The sequence below is a fragment of the Tiliqua scincoides genome, chromosome 4 (assembly GCF_035046505.1).
Source record: "Tiliqua scincoides isolate rTilSci1 chromosome 4, rTilSci1.hap2, whole genome shotgun sequence".
Classification (NCBI taxonomy): Eukaryota; Metazoa; Chordata; class Lepidosauria; order Squamata; family Scincidae; genus Tiliqua; species Tiliqua scincoides.
This window is the reverse complement of record NC_089824.1, coordinates 72,332,893-72,353,000: the sequence shown is the minus strand read 5'-3', so window position 1 is coordinate 72,353,000 and position 20,108 is coordinate 72,332,893. Positions and strand designations below refer to the sequence as shown.

General features: G+C 41.1%; 1 protein-coding gene across 1 annotated transcript in view; it reads right to left on the bottom strand.

The window, feature by feature from the left end:
• The window catches only part of GPLD1 (glycosylphosphatidylinositol specific phospholipase D1), a 38,158-nt gene that overhangs the window by 2,775 nt on the left and 15,275 nt on the right, over window positions 1-20,108 (bottom strand). The window contains exons 11-24 of the mRNA XM_066624452.1: window positions 19,199-19,226; window positions 18,972-19,111; window positions 18,775-18,805; window positions 17,555-17,694; window positions 15,305-15,497; window positions 13,634-13,744; window positions 11,617-11,691; window positions 9,304-9,460; window positions 6,443-6,584; window positions 4,946-5,045; window positions 4,745-4,838; window positions 3,586-3,762; window positions 1,242-1,402; window positions 828-854 (exon numbers count right to left, since the gene is read on the bottom strand). Of these exons, the coding sequence (XP_066480549.1) occupies window positions 828-854; window positions 1,242-1,402; window positions 3,586-3,762; window positions 4,745-4,838; window positions 4,946-5,045; window positions 6,443-6,584; window positions 9,304-9,460; window positions 11,617-11,691; window positions 13,634-13,744; window positions 15,305-15,497; window positions 17,555-17,694; window positions 18,775-18,805; window positions 18,972-19,111; window positions 19,199-19,226 (1,576 nt within the window). The remainder of the gene's footprint in view (window positions 1-827; window positions 855-1,241; window positions 1,403-3,585; window positions 3,763-4,744; window positions 4,839-4,945; window positions 5,046-6,442; window positions 6,585-9,303; window positions 9,461-11,616; window positions 11,692-13,633; window positions 13,745-15,304; window positions 15,498-17,554; window positions 17,695-18,774; window positions 18,806-18,971; window positions 19,112-19,198; window positions 19,227-20,108) is intronic.

Sequence of the window (20,108 nt, the reverse complement as noted above, 5' to 3'; positions counted from 1 at the left end):
GCTCCACCACCCCCGCTGCCTCCCCCCCCCCTGCAGAAACTTAGAGCGGTTTTCAAACTCCCGGAGAGTTTGAAAACCATTGAGCCAATGGATTCCCCATTGAATTACATCTGACAAGGGAACATTTCCTCAGGGACAAATCTGGAAAGCTGGTTGAAGGTGCATCCTGTTTCCTACAGCCCTTGTGAGAGCAGAAGTCTGGGAGAAGGTTGGAGCCCTTATGTTATGTGATTGGACAAGTAAGAGCTGTCCTAGATATGAGATTGTATTGGAAGTTGTGCTGTGGGTTATCATGATTGGGGAAGGATGTGGACAGGATTTTCTCAGGAATACTGCTCGTTTTCTTGGTCCTTGCCCAGTACAATTGGCCTCTGGTGGTGATGAGTTGGCTGACTGGCTGAGGACAGTAAATTCATCTCTAAGGGAGAGGGACCGTAGAGATCCCTTTTTTAAAATCAACATGTATAGGTTTACTTCGTGCTGATTTAATGGTTGCATTGCTATTCTTAGACCGTTTTTACCCACTCCAGTATTGTTTTTAATTGTTCTTATTCTATTGTATATTTATGTTTTTAATTTTATTGTTTCATTGTACACTGCTTTGAGCTTTGGGAAAGCGGTATATAAATCTTTTAAATTGTGTTTTGAACCCACAGATGCTTGTTATTCTAAGAGATCCCATGTCAGCTTTTCTAGATCGTCACAATTTTAACACAATGTGTTAAAAATTCTTACAATTTAAATTTAGAGGGACCCCTTTTTTGCTATTGGTTTTACCCGCATTTTCTTTAAATACCATGATATTCCTACAGGTTTTGGTTGCTCACCTCAGGAGAAATTATAACATATTGTGCCTGAAAAGGAGAGAAAAAGAAGAGGTTGCTGTAGCTAAGACTAATGTTTTTACAACTTTTTTAAAAAGGTGTATAAATTGATAAAAACGCAGCTGGTCCTTGCACTGGTGATTATATAAAAGGAAGTTTATAAAGTTATAAAATAACTTAACAGCCAGCATCTATGATGCCAAAGCGCAGAAACTGCTAAATGGGAACAGTAAAACACAGTTCTCAATATATAGGGTGAACCAAAAGTAGGTGGACAGTAAATGATAACCCTATTCCACCTACTGTCCACCTACTTTTGGTTCACCCTTTATATAAAAATTATTTGAGCATAACTTTTAAAAATCTACACCCCAACTCAAAATGGTATCTTCTGTTGTTGCTGTATTGTTTTCTTACCCAGTCTTCAGGACAAGGAGAAGTCCATGACTTGCACTGGTCTGTCACATTACCCGACACAGTCTGGTTTCCACTATATATATAAACACGTGCAACCTGTTCTCCAGACATCCCAGCCATTATGCCTTCAGTTTGAAGAGGCGATGTCATAATGATCTCATCTGCAACCATTCATAACAAAGGAAGACATGTGCATTATGCGATGTACAGAAAATTATTTTGGATTGGATAGGATAGGATATACATGATACCAGTTGTGTTACACTATGTATGGAAAAACCCATGGCTATTAAAGACTATTTGAACATAGGCAGATACAAAATGACCAAATGTCACTTACTGGACTGCAGGATTCTTGAGTTAGAGGACTCTAAATCAGGCAGAAAATAATTAAATTATACTGAAAGTAGAATTACTTACTCATGCAAATATTTCTAGTCATTTGAGATACACAGGGCCTAGCAACGCAATCCTTAAATGTCAAATGCAGAAGTCACTCTCCAAGAATTCACAAAAGTACCCCACAATCTAGCAAAACAGATCCTCATCCAGAAGCAGATTTTTGCTCACACTGTGTCCGGATCTAAGATGCTAATTTGGGACCACATTGAACTATCTGGATGGAACTTTTGAACCTCATTTCAGCTCATTAGTTATTGTGCAGAAATATAACTGAATAGGAACCAAGGTGTTGGGATCTGCATATTTATCACAAAATAGTTTGTCTCTTCAAACACAGAATAATCCTATACATGTCTATTTAGAAGTAAGCCCTACCGTGTTTAACATAACTTACTCCCAGGTGATTTAGAGCATACAGAATTTCAGGCTTAATAAAATGTGGTGTGGTGGACAGTAGGTATCTATGGAGTGTTGAAGATCATGGATGGCATGAAATTATAGTTCCTCAATCAGTCTTTCATTTCACCTAAGATGAACTAAAATATTTGCAGTATTAGTAATTCTCCTCATTGAGAAAAGGTGATTTTCTTCTGTCTTGTAATGATTTATTCTTTAGTAGTGTGAGAGAAAAACAAGGGTTAAGACAATTTTCTAACTGTGGGCCTAGAAACCTAAAAGCAAGAGGCTTTTTCTATTAACAAAATAGTTTTAGCTTTGTTTTTGCTAAATACAGGAAAAAGAAACAACAAAAAAGGGAAGGGGACCATAGTCTTTGAGATTTCCCCATCTCAATAACCATTAAAGGGCTAGAAAAGTGAATGGCGGGGAATTTTTGGAAAAGAGCTATGTAAGAAAACCTCATTATGTTGTATTGCAACCCACTACTGGCAGAAAGCCTCATACAGCAGTAAGATGAGGCTTTCTGCCAGTAGTGAGTTGCAACAGTACTGTAACAACATTTTACAGATACTGATATACTAATAGAAAAGTGCTAATGAGGCTAATACACTCCTTATTAATTTTTTATTAATTCTATTAATAAACAATTAATTGTTTATTAATAAATTTATTAATAAATACAATCCTATTAATAAAAAATTTATCATGTTTTCCTGTATGCTTTATTGGACATTTAGCAGATGAAAAGCCATATAAAATGCTATATAGCTTCCTGTTTTTCTTTGTCTCTGCTGACCACCTCTCTTGACTGGTAGCAGGTCACCCTGCATAACATTATTTAGAAACAAAAATCTCACAAGAGTTTTTCAGTAAATTGGAGTCACATCTCCTTTTGAGTTTTCCTCAACACTACAAAGCTTTTTACAAAAGCCAAGGTCACAACTAAAATACACCTTACGACAATGCAAACATTTAGGTAATATATTTGGGTACTAGATTAGGAGCACATTTTTATTTTTGCCTCTCTCTGTGTGTTGGACGTCTTTGGGTGCAATCCTAACCTCTTATGTCAGTGCTTTCCAGCACTGGCGTAGCAGTGCCAATGGGACATGTGCTGCATCCTGCAGTTGGGTGTCACGCACCGAGGCCTCCTCAAAGTAAGGGAATGTTTGTTCCCTGACCTCAGAGCTGCATTGCCCTTATGTCAGTTCTGGAAAGCACTGACATAATGGGTAAGGATTGCGCCCTCTGTCTCTTGATATGTCATTTCACTGCTTTTTTAACAACTTGTTAAAAACAAACTTTCCTAAGCTGCATTTTTCTACATTTTCCTAAGCATTTTTTTTCTACAAAGTTTTAAGTGTTAAAATTTTTGGTCCAGAATTGTATCCCTTAGCACTTCTTGGCACCTTCCCTTACCCTATCATGTTAGTGTTAGATTGTAAAGCTGTGGGCAAGCATTTCTGTCTTTTAAAATTTAGAATATTGCACCTAGTAATTTTAGAAGCAGCCATAATAAAACATGATAGAATTGTGTTTTTACCGAGTCCATCATTGTTCAGATCACGTAAGTGCACATCTCCTCCAAAGCGCGAGTATTTTCTGTCCCCGCGAAATGTGCTGAGGAGAAAAGGCTTGGCGCTGTCTGTCAAACCATAGATCGAAGTACTTCCTGCTTGGTGCAGCATGGAGGATAAAAATGCAACCCTAGATGTGCTGTCTAGAGGAAACCAAGCAAAGTGACAGAGTCATAGCACCATTCTGGGGAGATGGTTAATTGATATCAACAAGTGGGCATTTCAGTGAAGTGGTATTTCCTTATCTAGAGGTAACACCAGATTTGAATGGAGGGACCATAGCTCAGCAGTGGAGTACAGTTCACCCTCGGCATATATAAGATCTCTGGCACTGAAGGATCTCAGGGAGTAGGGCTGGGAAAGACTTGGGAAATTGATCAGTCACAAGTGGAGAGCATTAGGTTAAGTGGACCAATGTTGTGACTCTGTAAAGAAGTTTGCAATATACAAAATGTGGGCCTGATCCAATCTTTCACACTTGGGATGTACAGCCCTCCCACAACCGTAGCGCTCTACATGCAGGAGAGTGCTGTTGGGGAAAGAGTGGGGGAACACAACAGGATAATCCTATATGCTACAGGACCCCTGGATGAAGGTTTGGCTTTTCCAAACGCTGGCTTTGTGCTGGGATCCTTTACAGTTCTCCACCGTTCAGAATATAGGATTATTCTCTTCACAAGACAAGGCATCTGTGGTGAAAATTTCTAGTTGTGATGAATTTAAAATACTAGGAATGTCAAAAACAGCAGTGTGCGATTAATAGGACAGAGGAAAGTGTGTCTGCATGACTTCCTCTATAAATGCTGTAAGGAGACCCAAGTACAAGGGACATGAATCCTCCAAACTGATTTATGAAAGTGGCACCAAGATCTTCTGCTTCAGCAAAGTACAGCAAAAGTACTTTATAAAATAAACATACTACTAGTTATGATTAACAGTGCAATCTTATGCATGTCTGCTCAGTGTAAGACACATTAGGTTCAATGGGAATAACCCCCAGCAAAATGTCCAGAGGCTTAGCTGTAGACCCTTCGCCTAGGAGGATTCCAGTTCATATAAAAGGCATACTGCCAAGATAAGGCCAAGACCACTGCACAGAAACATTACAGAATCGGCATCACATACCTTCTGTTGGTGCCCCAACTACCAACACTTGCCTAGGGGTTCCTTTTACAGAAAGGAAACCAGTTGCCAGAGAGGAACCAAGTCTCCCCATATCCTATGCGTTATTTAAACAAAAAAACAAAAAAAAAGGTAAGCCCCATAAAGTTGAATATTCCTCACATATTTTATATTTGCTGTTTTAAACATGCCAGAAAGACCTACCTGGTGTCCAGTTAAAGCAAACCAGCTTTGTGTGCTTGGTGGGAAATAGCCATATACCTTTCCAACACTCTGCTGGGTATCTTGTGAGAAATAGCAGCCTCTGCTGGAGCACATGATGGTGATCATTAAAACATTAGAAGAAGCACATTGATGAGAGAGCAACAGCACAAGAGAGGCCCTTGCAAGGGATAGCACATCAAAATAAAATGTTATCAAACCAATTCTATTGATTCAGAACCTCCATTTTTGGCACACAATTGCAAGAGTGCTTACTCATTAATTCAAAAGGTGAATGCTTTCCTGAATCAGTTGCTGCCTTCCAAGCCCAGATTTCCATGTGTAAAATGAAAACAGAACAACACTAACGAATTTTTCAGGGTTGAAGATAAGGGTGAAAGAAAATATTGTTGCCACCTTGTATTCAGGGCAAATTCAAGAAAATTAAATGAATGGTACTTCTAAATCAAATGCAAACGTGGTCTTGGTACTCTAGCTACTGCAATCTTGAACAGCTATAGTATATACTTGTTGATGTTTGGCCTTATCTGTACACCTTATTTATTTCAAAACATTTTTATCTCACTTTTCCTCCCAGCAATGAGATGCACAGGGTGGCTCACAACAATACAATTAAATCTCAAGCATTAAAAAAAATACAGATGTAATCAATAAAAGCAGGCAGCAAAAAACACACAGCCGGAAAAACAATAAATGCAACAAAAACAATAAGAACACCAGCAGAGCACTGTATCATCCTTACCAGCAGAAAACAACTTAGAGAAAAACTAAACAACCACCAAAGCAAAAGAAACACCTACGGTGGGTCAGCCAAATGAAAGAGAAAAGTCTTAAGCCCCTGTCGCAAGTCTAACAGAGAGGACGACAGAAGTAATTCAAAACAGAAGGAGTTCTAAAGTTGTAGTTCTGGCACAGAGAAGGCCTTACCTCTTGTGGCCGCAAACCTAGCCTGAACCAGGGATAGAACACCCAGGAGGGCCCTCCCCAATGACCTTTAGGGGATAGGGCAGCTGATAAGGAGGACCTTTATATACCTTGGCCCCAAACTGGAGGGGTATCTTCTTTTTAGAAGAGATATTGCAGAATGCGCGGAGAGGAAGGTTGCTTTAAACTAGGCAGGCACTAGGAGGCATCCAGTTCCCAAGTTTTCTTCACAGAATGTCCACATTGTAGACAAGCCATCATATGCCAGCTATGCAGGCTGGGGGGAAAAAACCTGAGGACAGGACACTGCTTACAGGCCTTGTGCCGCTTAAACTTGTTTTAAATCATCATCTATACAATATGGATGCATGCAGGAAAGAAAGTGATATTTGGACAGCAAGAACTTCACCTGCCTGTTAGTAAGCAGCATGGATATTAATGCACAAGTTTTGAGAAATAACATTAGTATATTACATAGGTTAATTACAGAGAAATAGTGCAAATTGTGAATGCCCATCAATATGATCACATACAGGCTATTAAAGTGCCATATACCCTGCACAGCTTTTCCAGGAAGGACTGCCGATAAGCAACAAGGTCATATTCTGAAACTGGATACTGCTGAGTGATGATCCAAACCAGGCATAATCTCTTTCTCCTTCCACCATCCAGTTAGCATCTGATACAAACAAGAGGCCTGACAGATTAAACCAGAAACATTAAGATTAGGATAACATATGGTACTGATTCTCAAACACATATTACTCTTCTGATAAACTATTTTATTTTACAGGTTCATGTGCCTGTTCTCTGTTCTAGTTGTCCCGTCTCCCTAGACCATCCACCTTTGCTACAGTCAGGCTTTTAAAGAGACTCCCAGGGATTTCGAGGGCTGTCCCCCAGATTTGGAGAGGGAGATTTCCCTAAGGCCAGCTTCTTCTGTCTAGATCTTATTCACCTTTGGTGCTAGCAGCAAAAACTACTGTCCCAGTTTACACCCAGGTAAGGATGAGGCAGGCAGGGAAGTCGGTGGTTAGCCTGTGTCCTTCCATCTACCTTTGCACCTGGCTCCTGTGATCTTGCAAGACAGCAGTTGGTTCAGACCCCAACAAGGCCGAAAACCCAAAATAGAGAGCTTTTTACCAATACTATATACTTTTTTCTCCTCCATTTTGAATTCAAGTTAGGTAATTCTAGCAATAAGCCAATTATTTTTCTAGTATATTAATGTGCCAATAGATGTAAATTCCCTGCATATATGTAAACACTCAGCTGTGCTACATGCACAATAAAGCAGATATTTGGGATTTTACAGCAGTCAATAAGGCACTCTCAAATGGTCAGGAAATTTGCAGTGGTGCCAGCTGATATCACCTTACTGTATTGTGATTTTTTAAAACATTAGATAGGGAGCCATACAAGGGTGAAAATTTAGACCCATTTTGGCCCCAGGTCTCCTGCAGAGAAAGCCCAGAATATTAAATCTAAATGGTTATATGACTTCTACAACTGAGCATAAAATTATGTACTGTAAGAGACTTCAATAAATGGTAGTTGGAATTTGATCCGCTTTATTCCCCTGAAAAGGGACTTGGTAGTTTTCCTGCTAACTGGGTAAGAGGCACTTTTTCAAGTGGGTGCTCCTCTTTTTAGCAGGCAGAGAGTAACTCACCCACCTCACCCCAGAAGTGTCTTTTCTAGTGGCTGTCTGCTGGTTTTCTTTTGCATCTTTTTAGATTGTGAGCTCTTTTGGGACAGGGAGCCATAGATTATTTGATTTTTCTCTGTAAACTGCTTTGTGAACTTTTAGGTTGAAAAGCGGTATATAAATACTATTATTATTATTATCATTATTATCATTATTATTAATTAGTAGTAGTAGTAGTAGTAGTAGTTTTCCCTATGAGATTTACAATCTATTGTCTTGTCAAAGCCTTTCCAGATCTTTAAATGCCAGAACCAGACCTTTCAAAATCTCTGCTACTTATATCCTAGTATTCACTCTTCCTTGCTCTCCTCTTCCTTTCATCCCTCCCTATTCCAGCTACTAAAATGTGCAATGTCATTTCCACTATTCACTTTCTTTTCAATGCACCATATGAAACAGAAACTCAAGTCCCTTCTTTTATATGGAAGTCTCTGTAGAACAACACCATCTTCTTCTATTCAATATATTGTAAACAACAACAGCCTTAGGGCCTAATCTTCTTACGTTCCAGCGCCAGTGCTGAGCTTCAGCACTGGTGCTGGACATCGCAAACGTGCCATAAGGCAAGTCCACAATACCCAGTGAGGAGTGCCGGCCCAGGCCCAGTGCCAGTTGGTGCTGAGCCCAGTACCAGACAGATGTTGCCTGGAATACAGTAAGAGCACCAGGTGGCAATGAGAGCCTTGGGGGTGGGGGAAGGCATTCCAGAGTGGGAGGAGTGCAGGGCAGAGGGACGAACTGGGGCAGGAGGGGGAAAGACTGGCAGAGCCCTGCTCTGTCACATCCTATCCTCCATGTTGGGCTGCAAAGTCCAACACGGAGGCTCTCAAGTCTGCGGTGGCAAAATAGCTGGCACAGACTGAAGAAGCCCCATTGTGGCATCTGGGTCTTTTCTCAGAGGAAGGGGACAAAAGTCCCCTTCCCCCAAGGAGACTTCCTGCAGCCCCAGTGGTACCACTGGATGCAACGGTAGCCATTTTGGCGCTGCTGCACCCGGTGGAGCTGCTGAGGATAGGATTGGTCTGCCTGTCCTTCCTTATTCTACACCCAAGAAGTTCTGTTAGCCCTGTGAGAATGGGTTAATGTTTTATTATTGTACCAGCACAATATGTCTTTCATGCTTTAATTTAATAAATAAATATAATGAAAGCAGTCAACATTCTTGGAAGGATAAACCGTAATATCTTGCTTTGAATTCATTCTCGGATTCAACTGCTGAACTCACAATGAGTCTGATTCAACATCAAATAATACAATCTTACAGAATGGTCTTTGTACAGCACATGATACACAAATGAAAATCTTGTGTGTGTGACAGAAAGGGACAGCTCTATGCACTCATCCTTTTGTGCACCTAGAACAGGCCCTTTGCTGAAGTGAATGTGGAAACCCTTGCAGACAAGGAACTTCACAAGCTCCCACAAAGAACTGTTCGCTTTGTCTCTTCTATATATAAGGCTGGAGATCACTCTGACAGGTATACTGTATACCAATTTTTTGCATTAATTCAGGTAGGATCTCATGTTCATCTGCGTTAAACGTATCATCTGTGGTTATTTTTGACAGTAGTAGACATAAATATGGAGAAGGATTAAGATTATTATTCTGGTTTCTTTTAATGGAAGATTTGAAAAGGAGCTCAAAAGCCACAGGCATAAAAAATAAGCTATATGTAATTTCAGAAATAAATTCCCTCAGCAAATGTCACCTTGGCTACTCCTGTTGAAAAACGAATAAAACGAAGCCACAAATCCTCTTTGCTTTCCTCTGCCAGGTGCATAAGGAGAGCCAACCACCAGATCGCTATTTCCATCCCCATCAACATCAGCAGCCAGCAGCGACCAGCCAAGGTTACAGTACCTTACCTGGGAGAGGGAATAGATTGGTTTCCAGATGAAAGAACAAACCACACTGCTGTGGAAATACACGTTCCTCAATGAAATGAAATGGCTCCATGGAAGGGGGAGCAATTTACAGATCAGCAAATACTATTTTACATATCCCCTTTCCCACAAAAAAAAAAAAAAATTCAGACCAATGACCACAATCAGCCTAATGGCACATTCAGAAAAGCATCCTGATCTTAAAGAAAGGTTACGGGTTTTTTAAAAAAAAACACCACAAAACGTTCACTTAAAAATTTAAAGCATAGTGCCTGTAACCATGTGGAGAATCATCTGTAGCCTCTGACTATGCTGATGTTCACCCGTTCAACAGAAGTCAAAGAAATCTTTCTTGAGCTGTACCATTTTAGGCCACAAGTGTAAGGATTTCATGTTTGAATTTTCCCCAAGAAAAAACAGCTCTGTGCAGAAAACTAGCACGTCAGGATACTCCTTCTCCCTACTAACATGCTAAGATGGGGTGGATCTGACAGCAGTAATGCACCCTGGATCTTACCCCCCCTTATCCCCGCCCCTTTTCCCTCCTGGGAAATAGGTGGCCTATGTCCAAAGAGACAGGTGGCTCCAGGACTGATGCAGAGATAAGTAAAACATATTTTTATTGACCTTCCATTTGCCTTGGATCACTCCCCACCATAGGATGCAGCACACACTGCCTTTTTGGCACGGCTGCATCGGTGCTGGTGGCAAGGTATATGACTGGGCTTCTTTCCCAGACTCCAATTTTTATTATTTGTGTAGCATTTTCCAAAGAATAGTCCTTTGTCCAGTTCACTCCATCCTTCTCCTTTTGTTAAGTGTTAGGTTATCCCCACCTTTTTATGAAAATCACACCATTACCAGTATTCCTTCTTGTCTTTGTCCTAAACTTTTCCAATGTTAAGAAAGAATGCCTTAAGTCTCCTTTTGTTATTATTCCTGGATGATTTTCTGTGTGCCTTTGCAAGACAGACATACAAGAATGTGGGCTAAGTAAAGCATATTTGAATGGTTTTTAGCTCAAATTACATGTGTCTTGAGTAACATGTAGTAACTGAAGAAGCGATGTTCTCTAATTCTGCGTTCAAACATTCCCATAGATTCATTACAAGAAAGATAAATTATATTTCTACTGCAATCCATTCCCTATTGCAATTCCTGACCTCTGGATCTGTGGAGGCAGCAATGGCCCATCCATGCCGTCAAATGCACCAGGTTGCATCAGCAGCAGATTGTGAGGGATCCAAGGGGATTGCGGATTCAAGGTGCCTTCCACCCTGCATCTGTTGCCGATTCTCCCTCTAACCTACTGCTACACGAATACACTTCACGTTCACTCAAGTACAAAACAGGTACTTATCATGCTTATCATGATAAGTTATCTTGCATGATAAGTTACTGCTTATCATGCAGCAGTAAAACCTGGATGTACAGGACGTAAATGGAAACAGAAGTCCGATGCTTCCAGGTTTCACCGCAGCATGCAAATGTCACTGTAAGGGGGTTTTAGGTGGGTGTTCCAGGTCATGCTGACCCTGTGCGAAGGTGTGGCAACGTTGGGTTTAGCTGTGCAGTCAGTTTTCCCAAGTGTCTGAAAGAATCAGATAGAAAGATTTGACAGCCATCACATAATCCCCCCCAACCAGCAGGTTATTCCACACCCCCAAATAATTTATACTCTGTTTTCTGTATCTTTCTATTATTTATGGAATTATAGAGTTGAAATGCACTGAAATTCCACCTACATCTTCGACACACCAACCACAAAAATCAGCTCACACAATCCAGTTTGTGATATCTCAGAGGACATGCACATCACAGTGGTGCCAGTAAAACAAGCAGCTCCAGATGACTAAAACAAATGAGCCAAGCTACATGTTACAAAGGAAGGCATTTTGGCTACATTCATTCTGGAAGTGGAATGATAAAAACTACACAGTGAGAAGAATCAGTGATGTGTTTATGTACACAGAGCACATCACCCTTGTTCTCCAAGCACCACACCAGTTTTTTATGCAAGAGCAAGAATAAACCTATCAGGGGAAAAACAACACATTGGCATGTTTCTTATGGGAAAATACAAAGAAACCTGGCTTTGTTCTAATTTACTTCGATTGTCTTCTTATTAGCAAACTTACTTGACAAATGATAGTAATGTTTGGTAGGCTGTGGAAACCTTCTCCTTGAGTTCCAAAAAATACGTACACAGAGCCCTAAACAACATAAAATAAATCTTTAACAAAGTTTAAAGAGAAAATGACTCTCTAATTCTAAAAGGTTAAATTCTTTTATAAGATTGCTCTCTTACCTATTTTGGGTTTTTTTGAGAACTATACCTGCAATGTTTATGACAAGTGAAAACATTTTTCCCAAGTACAGTTGCCTAGGGGAAGGAGGCAAGCCAAAGAAGCATGGAGCTATTGTGGTAATCCTTAATATGCAGGGCTCTTAAAGCAGGAACTTTGGCAGCAGGGCTCAGATTCCTTATTCCTATGCCACCAAGATTTCTCCAGGCAGAGGAAGTTAGCAGCCTGCAGTGCAGTGCAGTGCAATACAATGGCCAAGAATGGTATTGCTGCTTTTCAGCTCTGGTGAGCTGAGGGGCCTGGTTGGTTTTATATAATAATTGCTCAAGTTTGGTTCCTCAGTCTGAGAAAGTTGTTGTTAGCTATACAAACTGACTTGTCCCCTAACTACGTATTCTAGAACCTAATCACTGACCTGCCTTGGACCTCACTATTGCCCCTGACCCTTCTGGGCCTTGATAGTTGTCTGATAGCCACTGTCAAAGTTTTGCATTTTAAACATCTACATAAGTACAACTGATTAATGTTTCAGATCAGGGCCCCTGAGAGGAATTTTATCCGCGGGTACGAAGTTTCTTTTGGGCCCCTTTGCAAAGGGGGAGGGGTGAAACAGAACAGGAAGACTTGTGACCAGCGAGCAGAATAGGAGCAGGGAGGGACGAAACAGGGCGGAGGGGAGGGTGGAAACAGCCTTTGGAGGGGAGGGTGGAGAGGAGGGTGGAAAAGTTTTTGGAGCCCAGGTTTACCCACCCGTGTGGCACTGGCAGCTAGATACAGTAATGTGGAAAACCAAACACACTCCTAAGTCTCTCTAAAATTTTCAAATGTAGAAAATTATGCAGAAAATTAGTATTATCATATTTAGGCTCACACTAGAATGGAAAGTATCCTGTGTGTACCAAAACTTGCTTCTGCAGCAGCTGTAGCCCTGCAGCTGTGTCCATTAGCATCTATGTACTCCTTCATGGTAAGCAGATCCACAAGCCAAAGAGCTACTGTAGCAGGTTAGTTTCCTCCCAGATCTGACACTGTGTTAAGGAGTGTCATGTATGCATTCCTCAGCCCAGCAGATACAGCTTGCCAGTAGCTGTAGTAGGTGCAACTGTACACTCATGGTAGTGTCCCCAGCATGCCCTGTGGGCAACAAGTCTGAGTAGATAGGAAAATGTATTTCCCAGGAAATTTCTGGGCCCCCTCCTTTGGCTCTGGGCCCCCTCCTTTGGCTCTGGGCCCCCTTTTTGACCTTGGGCCTGGGTACAAATTACCCCCTTTACCACCCTCTCTTAGGTCCTGTTTCAGAGGCCTCTATCCTAGCCTTTTCTTACATGAATGAAAAGCACTATCACTTGTGCAATAATCACCAATATCTCTATAACCTCAGAGCCCTCCATGCACCACAAAGTCCTGCTTGGGGGAATCCCTCAACCCTCTAGAAAGGGTTTTTGTGTGTGTGTGTGTGATGTAGAGGGCTATCAGGCTGGGGGTGGAGAAGGAAGTTAAATTTCATGTGTGCCCTTCCTCATGTCCCCCACAGGATACAAATAAAAAAAACATAGCACTTATGCAGACTAGAAGTGCCTATTTATAAATTTAACTAAGTTTTAGGCTGTCACATAAGAGCTCTAGTATTGGGGGGAAGTTTTGGAGCCAAGCAATAGTGAGAATAACCAGTAAAGGTTCTAATGAATCTAGGAATTATAGATGTTGCCATAAACCAAACATAACTTGTGAGACAGCTGGTGCTCCTGCTCATCTTGATTTTCTTCACTCTGGTCAATGACTTTATATGGCACACCCTCATGCAGTAAACTAATCTGAACTTATAAACATAGAGTTTACTGATTTTTACCCTATAGTTGAGTTCCTGTGACCCTACAGAAGGTGCTCCCACTGCAAGATCCAGCACACCATCATCATTGAAGTCCAGAACTGCTATGGCAGAACCAAACCTTCCCGAAGGCTAAAAAAAAAAAAAATTCTTGTGATAGTCATTCTAAAAGTGCATTTTACACAATACAGGTTAAGATAATGCTTGATAAAATAATTTGACATATTTGCTTTTACAATGCAAATCTTTACTTATTTCAAAAAGCAAGACAACAGACTGCTCTTCATGAAACTTGGATAAGGAAGAGCTAAAATGAGCCTACTGATGGTGTTTGGAAATCAACATAGCTGTTGAAAGTTACTTCTTCAGATCAAGTTTTATTGTTTAGTTCAAGGACTATCAAACTCTTCTTGCTAGCCCCATTTCAAAAGTTCAGGCCACTAGCAACCCTAATCAACATCTACAAGGAGAAAACATCTTCCACCACATTTTTCAAAGTGTTCCAGCATATCAGGGACAACTTTGCAGAGTAAACCAGTTCACAGGATTTGGGTCACAGAAGATAAGCAATTGCAGTAGTCTTAAAATTGCTCCTCCCCTCACCTCCTTCCTAGATTTCAATGCACTTATATTAAAACTAATGCTTACATAGTGATTGGAACACTGATAACACTATACTAAAACTCCAGCTACGTTGCTGTCTCAACAAATCTAGATCAAAGTATGAACAATGTATATATTTGAAATATTTATACCCTGCCCGTCCCTTCTAAAAAGAGGCATACAAGGTTGCATGATAATAATAAAGAAAGCTAACCATAAAATTAAAATACAATATACATAAAAACAAACATCAAACTGAACCAGCAACCACTCATCTGAATAAAATCATAAAAGGTGAAAAAGTGGGTCTTTAGACATTACTGGAAGACCTACAGAGAGAGGGCCAATCAGTTCAGGAAAGAGGAACCACTTCTGTGGCACTACCGCAGAGAAGATTCTTCCCTGTACTGCCACCAATTGGGTCCCAGTCCAACAATGTTTGGGGTAATCCAAGTTACCAAGCTTAAGAGCTGCACATCAAAATGTCCTTGTAAACAAACAACTTCTGTGTCACATCCACTCCAACAGATGCCTTTCGTAGCCTCACCACCACTGTTTCTTCTTCCTCCTCAAAAGCTTACTGACTTACTTTCTCCTTACTAAAAAACTTACTTCCTCTTTACTGCCCTTATAAATATATTACAATTATTTATATCCTATTCTATTAATTTGAAGACTTCCAGAATAGCTTACAGTTTTCAAATCAGTCTAAAGCAGGGGTCTCCAAACCCCGGTCCGGGGGCCAAATGCAGCCCGCAGCAAGCCCCTTTCCGGCCTTTGGCAAACCTCTTGTCCCCTGAAAGCCTCTGGCCCACTCAGCTGAACATGACCGGAACTGTGCTCCGATTGTGTCTGGAGGGTGTTCTGAGGGCCAGAGAGGCTAAGTGAATGAGCCCATTCATTTATTTGTTCACTCATCTAAGTTTCATCTCTAATTTATTTAAATTTTATATTTAAATTTTTTCCCTGCTCTCCACACCACGCCAGATATTTGATGTGGCCCTCTGGCCAAAATGTTTGGAGACCGCTGGTCTAAAGCATAAAACACAAACAAACAGTTTTTGACAAACGTCTGATTTGGTATCCTACCTTATGACCCTCCAGTATTTCATCTGCTTCCTGGTCTAAGTCCAAGTTTGCATGAGGCAAGCCTGATTGATTACCATAAACAACATACACACGTCCTCTTTGAACATGTCCTGGTATAGGTTGGCTATATCCAGGAGCTCCAGCCACTAGGTCATCATAACCATCCTTGTTTAAGTCAGCAGAAGCCATGGCCCTGCATACCAAATGAAAAAAAATTCCAGTTACAGTTTGGTTCATATTTGTTGCAACATCCATGTTTTCCTTTCTTACACTTACAGTACTATACTATGCATGTCCATACAAAATAAACCCTATTCAAATCAATGGGGCTTACTCCTAAGTAAGTGTGTTTAAGATTGCAATTTTAATAAATTAATGACCCAATCCTACCCTTTCCTATTCTGTAAAATGAGCATGCTGGATCCAGTTGGGGGGATGGAAATCAGAAGATTTAAATCCCCTTACTTCTCTGTAAGCTTCCTGCTCCACAATGGGTCTTCTTGAACCTGTACCAGCTCTTTAGCTGCTTGAAGTCCAAGGAGAAAAGAGGAGACAGGGCAGGGAGGCTAAAAAAAGAGTGGACAGGATCTAGCGTACTCCATCACTACCGGATCCATCCCCTCCAACAGCCTTCCCAATGCCTCCCCCTCCCCACCCAGTTTCACCTCTCCCTGCCCTCCCTGCCTGGTTTCACCCCTTCCCTGCCTCAGCCATAGCTTTACCTGCCCTGGCGGGTCCAGGGAGGTCCACCAAAGTATGGGGAGCGCTGATGCCTCTTGCAGCAGCACTCCCAAAATGGTCACCAACGAAGCACTGTGTGTTCCATCACCAGTCGTTTTATGACACTGGAACTCTATTCCTCTGTCATAAATAGTTGTGCACAACAGCCCAATCCTAGACAGGATTAGGCTGTAACAGTGGTGGGAAACATGAGCCAAGGTATTCATTCCCACAGCCTTGCTCTGGCTATAAATTTCATAAATATTTGTTTGCATCAATATTGTTTGTTTGGATTATGTTCAGGGTTTGTTTGTTGTATTACATGTGAGAACATGTACAAGGCCTTCTACCTTTTTATTCAAACCCTTACTGAATGAAGCAGAACATTCTAAAAAATAAAATAAAGGATTGGTGTTTCAACCGACATTAATATACAAGGGAAATACTGTACCCTTATGCAGACATTATGGTCTGCATGACTGACGACATATGGTTACAAACAGCATTCCAGATGATGGGAAAAACCTCTTCCTGGGTTACTGCATTTGTCTGCAGTAACAAATTCTGTATGTATGTATAGAGGGTGGGGCTCCAGGAGCGCAGGGGCATGAGGCAAGGTTTACCAGCATGTTCTCAAGCTGCCTAACCATAGGGTGTTATCACAGACAATAATGATTCCATAGGTCAATGGACGGTCAGTAAAGAGTATCCAGTTACTGCTATTATCAGTAATTCAGAAGGTCAAGCATACCTGAGAAACAAAAGTGCTTAAGCCATGAAAATACACTTAGGGCGCAATCCTACCTTGCGCTGGAACAGGCAAGCCAAGAGGCTTGCTCTGTATCCAGCACAGGATAGGGGCCCAAGGCGGCTCAGCCAGAGGCAAGGGGAAACTTTTCCCCTTACCTCTGGGTAAGGCGCCTTTGCCCTAATGGGTCTTCTCAGACTTGCAGTACCTCCTGAGGTGGCACAAGTCCGAAGAGAGCGGAGTGGCTTCACGCCGCTCCAAACTCCCCGGGAACAAGGGTTGGGATCCAGCATAAATGCTGGATCCCAGCCCCTCCTCCTGCTCCCCCACCTGCCCCTGGGGCTGCCCACCACCTACCCTCCCCCCATCCAGGAACGCCTCTCACCCGCCTCCTCCGTGCCCACCCGAGGCTTGAGTCGGCCCAGCTGGACCAACGCAAGCCAAGACGAGGAAGCCAGCGCAGAGACTTGTGTCAGCACCTCTGAGTGCCGGCCTCACTACCTCCCAAAGGTGCTGTAAGCCATGTTTGCAACCCTCCTGGGCCGGCACAAGGGACTTGCGCCAGGCCATGGGCGCCTCAGGATTGCGCCCTTAGGATGTAAACTATACATGAAATGTATAGCATGACCCAGTTCCCCTCTCCCTTTTTGGTGATATTAGTGAAATCACATTTGAACCAGTGACAAAATTCTGTTTCTCGGTGTCCTAGAAGTAATATCAAATTCACACAAATTGATCTAGCAAACAAAAGCAAAACACAAGAAGGACAAATAATCACATACCATCCAAGTCTAGCATATGGAGTTTTCAGAAAGTATGTAGCATTTGGCTTGGTTATGTGGCTAGAAGACTGTTTCTGTGTGACATCCAACACTTTCCTCCAATTCTTTACAACAGCACTATTCCTGAATTGAAGATAATTCTGAGGAGAAAGTGCATATGGGAATAACAGGGCACATGAATGATCCATCTGCAAGAATCTGATTTAGATCATATTGGGTATATCTATCAAATACCTCTCATGTCCAAGCCTGACTGCAATGAGTTGGGCTGGAGCAAGTTCATCTATGCTTTTCATATAACAATGATGATTTTCAATGAGACACGCATAGGAAACGTCTGCTGTACTTTGCACCCACGGATACAGGCACAACTCCTTATACTGACCTCAGTGAGTTCGATTATCAAATCCTTTTTTGGATGATTCACTCTTAAAACCTCTTCACAGAAAGGAAATATTTTGTGTTATAGTGGATCAATTATGCCCCAGCACAGCATTAAACCCCAGCACTGAGAATCACTGTTGCATCATTATGGCCAATAAAGATTTTTGCTACAAAATTTTAACTTCAATAATTTACTTGGGAGGAAGTAGTGGCTGAAGCCTTGGTATTTCATGTTAGCTACAAAGCACTGGAGAATAATTTTCCACACAAATGAAACCTCACGTTTAGCCCTGTAGACATAACTACTGGTGAAACAGGTGAGACGTGTGACTGACCAGAGCAGCTAAGTGAGAGCTATGATGCAGAAGCAATGAAGAGAACATGTACTGATATCCCTCCTGTTGTATATCTACTTAAGAATAGTTCTGTTCAGAGAAAAGGAGTAGCTGGTGCCAGTTACAGGATTCTGTACACCATTAAGTAAGCCATGCTCAATAGGCTCCCTTAACCTGAAAGGCGTAGGGTATGCAAACTGAGGATTTTCTCATGTTGTCTCTAAACTTTTTAGGTGCTACTTGTTGGGGAAGAATGGTAGCTTTGATCTTTGATTGCCTTTGATCATTTTGGGGCCCCAGTAAATGCCCGAAATTCCCACTCTTTGCAGCTTGACATGACTGGTTTCGCTGTTAATGAAATATGCTGGATCCTTCTAAACCAGCAAGGAAATGGTGGTGCTGTGGATTGTTTCCAATTAGCTACAGTGGAGATTTTTTTCAGTCAAAACCTCTGGACTTCAGTGGTCTTCTTTAAAGGTCCCCCCCAACTGTTATACTTACCAGTCTATTTAAGAATGAGTTCTTGTAGAAGCTAGAAAATGCAACATTATTGTGTCAACATCTGCCTGCTAAGCAGCTCAGTTCACAACTATTTGAACCAAATTTGAACCAAATTTTTAGACATAAAAATGTGTCTTTTTCAGTTTTTGTTTTAGTGCCATATACCCTGTTTCACAGATGTTAAACAAGGTCCTTACCTGCTCCCATAATTTAGCATTTGACTTGTTAGCTGAAAAATGTTATTTGATGAGAATGCCATGTCATCCACGCCACCCAAAAAATACTCATGGAACTTGTCCACCAAAAATGGGGACTTTTTGGCATAGAAGGAATAAAGCTACAAAAAACCAAAATACAATTTAATCAGTGAGATGTAAATCTCAAGTAGCATTCAACAAAACTACTTTAGAGAAAAATGTACTACCTTGCTAACGGTGATCATTTCACCACATCTGGAAAAGAAGAGTTTATAGTTTACCATCTACAAAGAATTTTCCAACACACAAAGCACTTCCTAAAGTAGATTTACATATTCTTTCAGTTTTTCTATATTAGAAAACTAATATAGTTTTAATAACTATATAGTTTTAATAACTATAACTATTAGAAAACTATAATATAGTAAAACTATAATGTAGTTTTCTAATATATAAAAATATAATATGGTTTTCTATATGTTAGAAAACTAATATAGAAAACTATATTCAGTTTTTCTATATTACAGTGATGTTCTCTGTAAACCGGCATTTTAGAAGTTTATTTCTACATTTTAATCCTAAAATGAAATGACAATCCAAAGGTCACGAAGGTAATTAATTGAAATAATTTATTTTGTTACCACTGCCAAGTCTACAACCTTCAGTCAGATCTGGCTACAGTGGTCCAAGCCCTAGCAACATCTCACCTAGACTATAGTAATGCATTATAACTGGAGCTACCCCCAAAGATGGTCCAGAAGCTGCAGGTAGTGCAGAATGTGGCAGCCCAGCTGGTCACTAGGGCTGAGGGGGTTGAGCTACCTTACTGTCACTTTGGCTGCTACATTAGCTGCCCACTACATTCCAAACCCAATTCAAACGGTGATGACCCTTAAAACCCTATACAGCATAGGACCTGGATACCTCAAGGACCCCCCCCCAAATAATCCCACATGTCCCCTATGATCATCAGATAGGGCACTGCCTAGGATACTGCCACCATTTGAAGCCGAGGGGACAGAGGCAAGGTGCAAAGCCTTTAGTGTTGTGAAAGCAACTACCAAAAAATCTGAAGACAGCCCCCTCTTTATTTAGTTTCTGGCAGGGTTTAAAAACATTTTATTTTGCTTAGCATTT